Raw genomic sequence first — 9,868 nt, forward strand, 5'->3', positions numbered from 1 at the left:
CATATTTTCCCTTTCAGTGCTCTGCACAGTTGTCAGCCTTGTACCATATTATTCAGTGTGAACATTTTCACATAATAGGGTAAATCTGTAGAGCCATTAACTTTGTGCTTCACTGCAAAGACTGCTGTAGCCTAAACGTGTCATTCTCTTTTCTTTTTTTTTCGTTTGGCTGTTAACTGAAATGAAAAGAGGACACTGCATGAATATTTAATTCTTTGTTGTATGTCTGAAGCTGAACTTTCTGCATTCAAAAGTAGGCATCATGTTGCATTTGAACTACTTTGGATAGATAGAAAAGAACTATCACACATATATTAGTGATAGTGAGGGACAGCGATAAAGTAAAATAATATTTCAAATGTATGGGTAGTGAAGGATATCTGTACAGACCTATAGTGCACTGTTATCAGCATAATATAGGTACTAAGCGGAACTCTACTGTGCACTTTTTCACATTTCCTTTGTATTTTTTTGAAACCTCTAAATCTTCACTGAAATCAATTTGATCTACCTTTATGTAAAAATGTTGCCATTATTTACAACCATTGATAAACAAGAAAGCATTTATGTGGGTCATCTTTTCTATATTTTAATACCTATGTGCTTTTCTGAACTCAAACAAGACTATTTTTTAATTCACAAAGATGGCAAATGATGTATACAGTACATCATAAATTCACTATTCCCTTACTTCCAAATCACCATTTTAAATGCTGAACTTCAGATATAATCTAAACGCATTTCTAATTGTAAAGCTTAAATATACCTTGAACAATCTTGTAAAGAAGACAGGAAGGAACCGAAATGTCTTCTAATTCAAGATCTTTAACCACACACTACACACACACACACACACACACACACACACACACACTGCTGATCTATTGAAAACACAGTATCTCTAACAGTGTGCCTTCCTTTGCAGGGCTGGGGGATGCACGCGGTTCTGTTTTGTGCCAGAGGCGGTGGTACTGCTGCACTATGGACTAATACCCTGGATGTAATCCAGCTGCACTGCGTCCAATTAAAGCACCACGTAAAGCTTTGAACACTGGGCTGTTACTGCTCCGGTAACTCAGTTCTCGCAACGATTTCTGAGCTCTGGGCAAAAGTGTATCTGCTGTGAAATGTTAATAAAGTGATGATAGTGTTGCCATTTAATCTCGTCACACTGACTTGCAAAACATTCAATTAGCTATTTAAATATTTTAAAGCTTCTATTTTTTCCCCAAACCCCACAAAAACATTTCATTACCAAACTCCAGATTTCAACGTGACGCTTATGACATCAGCATTACCACCAGCCACGTAATCGTGCGTCGCACTTCTATTTTTACACTAAAAAGCTATTTTTGAACGAGTGCACCAGCGTGCTTCAGACGCTGGCAGTAAAAGACAATAGACTGTAAGTGCTCAAACACAGCGACTGCTTTAAGCACTTTTTGTCCTTAAAAAAAAGCCGTCCATCATGTCAGTGCGCAATTGCGCAGCAGGAACCCCCGATGTGTGAGACCAGTGACATGACCACTGAAAAAACTACCGCAGCGCCGCAAGAGAACCAGCCTCCTACTGTGACCCCATTCCAGTAAAGAAGACTTCTAAATTCCCCCACAGTAACAAGGTGAGCGGTCTCTGTGCGAATTTCCCACAACCCCATCTTCGACGCTGCTGGAAGAGTAGCTTCGTGTAATGAAGACGTTCGTATACCGGTGAGGGTAAGCAGCATGTTCATCTGTTGGACTCATATACGTTGTGTCCACAACTCACGATGACAGCTCGCATCAGGACTATGGATGCACTTTTCAAAAGTCTGGGTTTCTGAGAGGAAGCATGATGGACGCAGCGGACATAGTTGCCTCTGTGCTGGTTTTGGGGATTATTGTCGTGTCGCTGCTGTCCAACGTTGTGGTGCTGATCTGCTTTATGTACAATCCGGAGATCCGCAAACAGGTACCCGGCCTTTTTATTCTCAATTTGACGTTTTGCAACCTGTTGCTGAGCGTGTCCAACATGCCACTAACTCTGATCGGGCTCATCACCACGGGCCACCCCGGGGGCAGCGGTTTCTGTCAAATTGTGGGTTTCCTCGACACTTTTCTCACCACAAACTCCATGTTGACCATGGCAGCTCTTAGCATCGATAGATGGGTGGCGGTGGTTTTCCCGCTGAGCTACCACTCAAGAATACGGCACCGGGATGCAGTGATAGCTCTAGGATACACGTGGATACATTCACTTTGCTTCTCCACGGTGGCTACCTGCCGTTCCTGGGTCGGCTACAACCACCTTTACGCATCGTGCACGCTGTGCAGTGTGAGAGCGAAGGGAGCCGGGACGCAGTTCATCATTTTCACCGTGGTTTTGCACTCTCTCACTTTCCTTCTCACGCTGATCGTGCTGTGTGTAACGTATCTCAAAGTTCTCAAAGTTGCGAGGTTTCACTGTAAACGCATCGACGTCATCACTATGCAGACACTGGTGCTGCTTGTGGATATCCACCCCAGGTAAACAAGCATTAGAGATGCATTCGCTCTAATCCACCTGTCCTTTTAATACATGTGTCTTTTAATAAAACATTTCCACCCATTGTTATTTATGTTATCCAGTGTGTCAAACAATCATTTGGATACTTTGGAGGTTAAATCATTCTGTCAGCAAATTGTGATTATATAAGAAAACCTTTATTTAGTGCATTTATTTAAATCAAACAGAATCTTTACAGATTCACTAGCTGTTATAAAGCTGTCCATCATATTGATAATGTCTATCAAAATTTGTAATCAAATGTTGGACATTTGATTGAATAAAATAACCACATTTGATTCCTAGTAACAGAATTGAAATGCTCTCTCTTTGTATATTTTCTTTTTATCTCTGTAGTGTGAGAATCTCTGATGTAATTGTCTTAGATAACAGTGCACAGTGTACTGTTCTCTTCAAGTCTGCCTCATATGTCTTCTCTTTTGACTGCTTAATTATGTTTGCATGTCTCTGGTAATGCATACAAGGGAGATAATCTTACCTGTGTGCTTTGACAGTGTACGCCAGAAATGCTTGGATGAACAGAAGCGGAGGAGGCAGAGGGCCACCAAAAAAATCAGTACATTCATCGGCACATTTATGGTGTGCTTCACGCCTTATGTCATTACAAGGTGACGAGCGATGTATAATGCTGCATGGTTTGTGGATGTGTATGTGTGTGTGGGTGGGTGGGAGCAGAATCCATGTTTGTGAGAGATATTTACCACCATACTGTCACCAGAAGATGTGAAGGTTTCGTACATTTTTCTTCATTTTGAATCAAAAGATTAAAAATACATTTTTAACAACTGGCATCAAGGAGATATTGGACTACAGCTAATGATCAAAAGCTTATCAAGTACAGCAATACAGATGGTGGTAACTACTGTATGTGTACGATAATATTTTAAATATTTAAGCTACTACATCTTTACTTAATTCTTTACAGTATAACGTGCACTCACTGTTTGCACTTGCTGTTAATAACAAGTGCAAAAAAAAAATGCTCTTGCTGGTTTGTCCAGCCTTTATTTTGATGTAATAGGAATTTAAAAAGAAATCATCATTTGCAAGAACTTGAGAATCCACAAAAGCCACAGCCATCTGTTCAGATTCCCGAACATAGTGATGACATTTCAGTGAAGTGAAATGAAGTGATGACATTTTCACAGTACTGAGGCACTGGTGGAGATTCATTAAGTGTTGTAGATTTCTTCCATTTCACTCATGTAAGAAGCTGCACTTTGTCCATCAATTGTATGTGACTTTTCTTCCCATGTTTTCTCTGTTTGAGGTAGAATTGTAGAGCTTTTCATCCCAGGACCCATAAACTCTCACTGGGGTGTGCTGTCCAAATGCTTGGCCTACACCAAGGCAGCAAGCGACCCATTTGTCTACTCACTGTTGCGTCACCAGTACAGGAAGACCTGCAGCCTTCTGGCAAACAAAGTCCTCAAGAGGAGCACGTTCAACTCCTCCTCACTCAGGATAGAGAACAATGCAAGGAGAAGTGACAACTCCTCCAATGCAACCAACAATGTCCAACCACCGACCGAAAAACCCCTCGGCCAGTGAACGTCAACACAGTGACAGGTGAAGTGTTGATCTTGGATGCTGACATTTTCTTCTGAGTTTGAGATAACATAAAAAGTGATATTATAATATCAAACGTTTCTCATGTAATTACTTGTTAAGGGACAAGATATTTTGTACTTTTTATTGTGAACAAATTCAATGAAAAGACCAAAACCAGCAATGTGTTACTCCGCATCTCCATACTTTATTAATTTGCCACCGTTTCTGACTTAGATAGCTAAATGCTCAGATTGTGCTGCTTTTTTCGCATCTGTATTCCTGAATGCAAAAATGCATTGACCGTTATTGACAGTGACATCTCTTTATTTACAGCAGATACCCATGTTCGTGATTACAAGAAGCATGTCACACAGTGCTACTTACTGTAGATGTGTTTTTCAATTATTATTTGTTAACTCTCAATAGAGTAGGTTTATTGTGGGGAGGGGGGGGGGGGGATGTAGGCCAGCTACGTTTGTAGACTTTAATGGCATTGAGGATTTAATACAAGTGTACATCTTTTTCTGCAAAGGTCTTGGACCTGTTTTTCGTGATATAGCTTTGTAGCATTCTGGTAAATTTTTGTGAAATACCTAGACTGCTGTGGCATAGTAATCTAGTGACTGTTTCAAAGGCACAAACTGCAGCGCACGTGAACAGCGCCCCATCTCCAAAATGCAGAACGAAGGAACAGAAGTATCTGATTACCTCAAATCGATGTATTTATAAGTTATATTGTTTGGAAAAAGATGCTCAAAGTGTTGTGTTCCACCTAAAGCGAATGGCTGCATGTCTTGACTGAAATTCAAGCATAACCTCTGACCTCACTCATGATGAAGAAAGCTGGATTAAATACTTCATGTGTTCATGGAATCATTTAAAGCAGATGATATTTTAAAGTTGTGTTGGACCACACTGATAGTTTTATTGAAAATACTGTACAGTATAACTGTGAGACCTGACTTCTAAAGTGCCTATGAAGTCTCTGATTGAATCACAACTCAACAGAGGGAACACTTTTCTCAATGGTTGTGTTATGGTAAAGTGTGTGATTTTAATCCTGTTAAGTAGTCCGTTTTGTAAGTAACGTTTATTTTGTAATACAACCTCGTTATTTGGTTGCGTAAGGCAGCACAAGGTGAAATGTTATTGAATGTGGTAGCAGCTATTCAGTAATGTGTAATTAACATTTGAGCTCATGTCATATGAGTGGCTGTGCGATATCTGTGTTGTAAGACAACACTGACTAATCAGGATGTTGTGTTTTTACTTTACTGTGACAATATGAAGCCTTTAAAAGGCAAAAAAAAAATCTATTTATTTTTGTCAAAACTGTGTCTGAATTTTGCTAATACGTTTGTGATGATATTACAATAAATGCTGTGCATTTTGACATTTGAAACTGTGCCAAGCTGTCTTCTTAAACATTTATCATCTGTATTTTTATTGAGATGATGCATAGAGAATTCAGCAAATCTGATCTTGAACAATGCTTTACTATAGCACCAATCTTCCAACACCTTTATTCTCCCACGATGATTAAGTCATGGAGAAATAATAATTAACCCGAAAAATCATTTAAGGGTCCCTCCCACTACTGCTGCTGTTGATGTGGCAGCAGAACAAAGACTTTATACAAAAGCATCAGGATTGAAAGTTAAAGGCTTTCTTAATTGCAGAGCTTCTAGAAGGAGTGGGAAAAGAATAAAAGAAGCCACGAAAAAGGATGGAGGTAGGCATTATCTCGCCAAATGCTGTGGCAGTTTTCAAAGGTCCCTTCCATCTGTGTCATCTATCCTACTTAAATCCAATGCAAAACAAATTGAATCAAAAAATTTGAAACAATCATGTCTTGTCATAAGACAAAACTGCCCCCAGTAAATTGAATTATTCACCAAAAGGGCAAAAGATGAGCTGACCATATCACTGTGAAGCACACCAAGCGAGGGCAATTAGCTGAAAGTATTCAGTGAGTTTGGAAGGAGCCCCAGTCTGGAGGTGTGTGCATACCACATCTCCCTGGGAGATTTAGTGAGTGGGTAGTGTAGTGGCAGACACAAACCTGCCATACACGAAATGCTGTGTACAGACCTAGCGATTAAGTCACTGTGCGTGGGAAGGACAAGAAAGCAGAGGAGGAAGAAGAAGAACATGAGTTTGCTGGATGACTTCATGCGACCCGAGTGTCAGGGCACGACGAAGGAGTGGCGCTCGCTACAGTTCTCCCACTCCGACAAAGTAAAAGTTGTTTGTGTAAAAAAAAACATTTACGACCATGTGAGGTAAAAATTCAGTTCAGTATCAAAGGATTTATGGTTTTATGTGAGCTTTAAACGCTGTACAAATTTGACTTCCTGATCAGATTATGTCAGGTCTCTTAAACTGATCAAGCTCAATTTAAAATGTCAGTGCAGTCACCGTCTTTACAGTGTTGTCTGAGTTTATTGAACAAGCTATAACAGGTCATCATACCACAATAGTAAAGTAGAAGTAGATTGCAGGAGATTACACAGAATACAGTATGTGTGTGCAAATTTATCATAAAGGACAAAGCTCATAAACAAAATATTAATAACTCATAAAAGCATGCAAACATGCCAGACCTCTAAATTCCTGAAAATATGCAGTGATGAAGTTTTAGAGCTAAAGAGCCACTACAATCTAAATGTGGCATTTCACACGGGTGTTTTAAAAGACTGTAGCAAAATAAATTGGCTGTCAAATTTGTGCAAGACTGCCACAGTAGCTGGAGTCACCCGTGTGCTGCAACCTCTTTTAATCAGCAGCAGCTACAGCGAGCTGAATAAGAAAAGAATCACCGTGCACACACTGAGAAAACGTAACTGACTCATCTTTTTAATTTCTGTTAGACAATCTTTCACCGTGAGCTCCCTCTGATCTGCTCATTAATTGCAGAAGCACATAGAAGGGTTTACATACAGTATCCGTAGATGTTTAAACATGACATATCCGAGGAAAACAGCAGATAATGATGATAATGAAGGCATGACTTTCTATTATGTCCCCTTGTCTCACTAGGCCTCTATTCTCTAGTTTTCTTTGTCTTTAATCTCCAAGTATTCCTTATATAGCAGTTTATCCTAATCTCTTCCAGTAAATCTACCAGACAAACCACATAATGTGAATCATGGGAATGTTGGTCTTAAATGTCAAAGTTTTCCCCATGCCCTTAAGCAAACAGCCTGCCCTGCTCATAGATGTAATAAAAAGACCATCTATTTTTGTCCAGGAATGCCGCATTTGTTTTGTTTTTTTCCCCTGGGTTTTTTAAATTTATTTATTTATATTTTTTGTCCCCCAAACCACTACAGAAACGTTTAAAGAGTATCACTGCCTTCAAGCGAAAACCTCATGCTACTGTTTTCAGTATCTTCAAGGACTTCATGGTTAATTTTAACATTCCACAAATTTATAAAGGCAATAATTCAAAATTTAAAAATTAAAAAAAAATCTGATTTGAAAGCTTTTCACATGATAAAATTAATGAGCAGCAAGAGTTATTTGTTTTGATACCATGGATAACTCACCATAAGGACAAAGTCCACACTGCGTGTTCACGTCTGCAGCAAAAATGTCAAGCAAATATTAAATTAATAGCATTACAAGTCTGTTATGCTCCAGCCATCTGTTCAGCATGTAAACATTGATTCTACTGCTTATGGACATGCCAATATCTGTTTATGTATCTGCATATTTTGAGCATTAACTGAATACTGATGCCCACTTGCTTTTCCAAAGTGAGACAAATTTAAACTATAAAAAAATGATTTAAGATGAGTGATCAAGGAGCTCACTTTCACAAACTGGCTCAAGCTGCAATCATGTGAAAAAGAAAGTTTTATTCGTAGTCCCATGAAAAATAAAGAGCATCATTACTGAGCAGTAACTGAGGGTCAGTAGCAGCTAGGTCCTGCTAATTAAATGCACTTAATTAACTGATTATCAGTAAGTGTGACCACTAGTTTTGGCATTTTGTTAGTGTGGAGCATCTTGGTGTGTGTTAACACAGTACTACAATTTTCCCAGGAGTGGACATCCCAGCAGACTAGCCCAAAGGTCAGACAATACTCAGAGAAACTACAAAAAACCCACGTCTACATTTGGGTCAGATCTTAGTTTGCAGGTTAAATTTAATGACAGTATAACAGAAAAAGGCTGAACTAGCAAGGCTTGTTTGGAAGGGCTGGAGAAAATCTCATCTCTCCTAAAAGAACATGCCAGCGTTGCTTAGCTTTTCAAAGTTGCATCTGAACAAAAGACATAATTTCTGGGACAATGTTGCTTAATGCACAGCACCGTGTCAGCAAATCAGCACAAACACTTCCTACCAACTGTCAGGCAGTGGTGGAGGGGTGATGTTTGGGGTATGACCTGACAACCCAGTATCACAGCAAAACGTGTTATAGACATGCCCGTTCCTCGTGTCTATTTCACACTTTGCCTCTCCAAAACATGAAATGGAGACGCATCTAGAAGAGACCAGCAGACAGAGGTAATATATTTAAAGCCAAGACGTCGGTAGTGAGCAAAAAACATAAAAAGTGCATCCCAGAGTCCTTAAAAAGCAGAAACGATTAAGCTAGTAAAGGGTGAATTGAATGAGGTGGACCAGCGTGTCTATGACATGTTTTGCCATGAGTAGCAAAATATGCTGGAGTCAAATGTGAGGCCATCTGTCCAACACCTAAAGCTTAGCTGAAACTGTGTCATGCAATGGGACAATGATCCCAAACACACAGAATAGCTGAAGGAGAAAAGACTCAATGTGCTGCAGTGGCACAATCAAAGTGAAGACTTCAGCTGATTGAAATGCCAGGACTTTCAGAAAGCTGTTCATAAACAAATGCCTGCACACCTCCATGAACTGAAGTAATGTTGTAAAGAAAAAACTCCTCTACGACAATACGACAGACTGATAAAGTAACGCAGTGGCTTCAAGTTATTGCTACAAGTGGTTCTACATGTTATTGTATTATGTGGAGTACTTAGTTTTTCACAGGATTCCAAAGTCCTGTGAACGCTTGTGTGAAAAGAAACAAATCCACACAAGATGTTATTTTTCATTAAAAGATAATTTATCAAACATAAACCACCACAAACACCAAAAAGGTTGAGTGAACTAGACAGACAGCAATTCATCTAGGCCAGCTTTTACAACCTGGAAGCCCCAGGATAACTGCAGTGGCTTATAACCCTCCCTTGTCAACCAGTCATCATCAAGAGTAGGCCAGGACCACCTCGGAGACAGTGGGAGGGGTGACATAGTCACCAAATCCAACAGAGACCATATCTGTCCACCTTAAATTGAATTGTAATCCATCCAATAGAGACCAAAATAGACATTTCATTCTGAAGCACAAATGTCAACTCAGACTAGTGATTGTGCTGTATAACCACAGGAGTCAGTGGCATTCATCCTCTCGAGACCAGTCACCCTGTGTAATACATTGGCAAGCCATCAAATAGTTCAATTTTCAATGATCATAAACACAAAAGGATCAAGTTTTATTTATTTGTTTAAATAAAAGTCATCATGATGATATCGGAAAATTGGTCAATTTATTTTACTGGAAAAACACATTAATTTAGGGTAATTTTATTCACTCAGATTTCCCGTTGTTCTGGAATGGTTCTACATCACTAAATCATATCACTCCATCTATCCATCCATCCATCTCCTCTCTTAGTCACTTATCCAGTTTTAGGCTTATGGTCTCCTGTGAAACAGTGTTCGTAAAAACATGCAATATTT

At 39.4% G+C, this 9,868-nt stretch overlaps 1 protein-coding gene across 1 annotated transcript; it reads left to right on the forward strand.

Moving 5' to 3' along the window:
- Positions 1 to 1,361: 1,361 nt before the first annotated feature.
- LOC146560944 (G protein-coupled receptor 26-like) lies at positions 1,362 to 4,463 on the forward strand. The gene is made up of 3 exons (XM_085243205.1): positions 1,362 to 2,504; positions 3,039 to 3,152; positions 3,819 to 4,463. Exons 1-3 carry the CDS (start codon positions 1,831 to 1,833, stop codon positions 4,093 to 4,095), a joined length of 1,065 nt encoding a protein of 354 aa, XP_085099331.1. The 5' UTR covers positions 1,362 to 1,830; the 3' UTR covers positions 4,096 to 4,463.
- The last annotated feature ends 5,405 nt before the right edge of the window (positions 4,464 to 9,868 follow it).

The sequence above is a fragment of the Mchenga conophoros genome, linkage group LG13 (genome assembly GCF_057382185.1).
Source record: "Mchenga conophoros isolate Kocher_MC1m ecotype Shallow Benthic linkage group LG13, M_conophoros_male_GT1.1, whole genome shotgun sequence".
Taxonomy (NCBI): Eukaryota; Metazoa; Chordata; class Actinopteri; order Cichliformes; family Cichlidae; genus Mchenga; species Mchenga conophoros.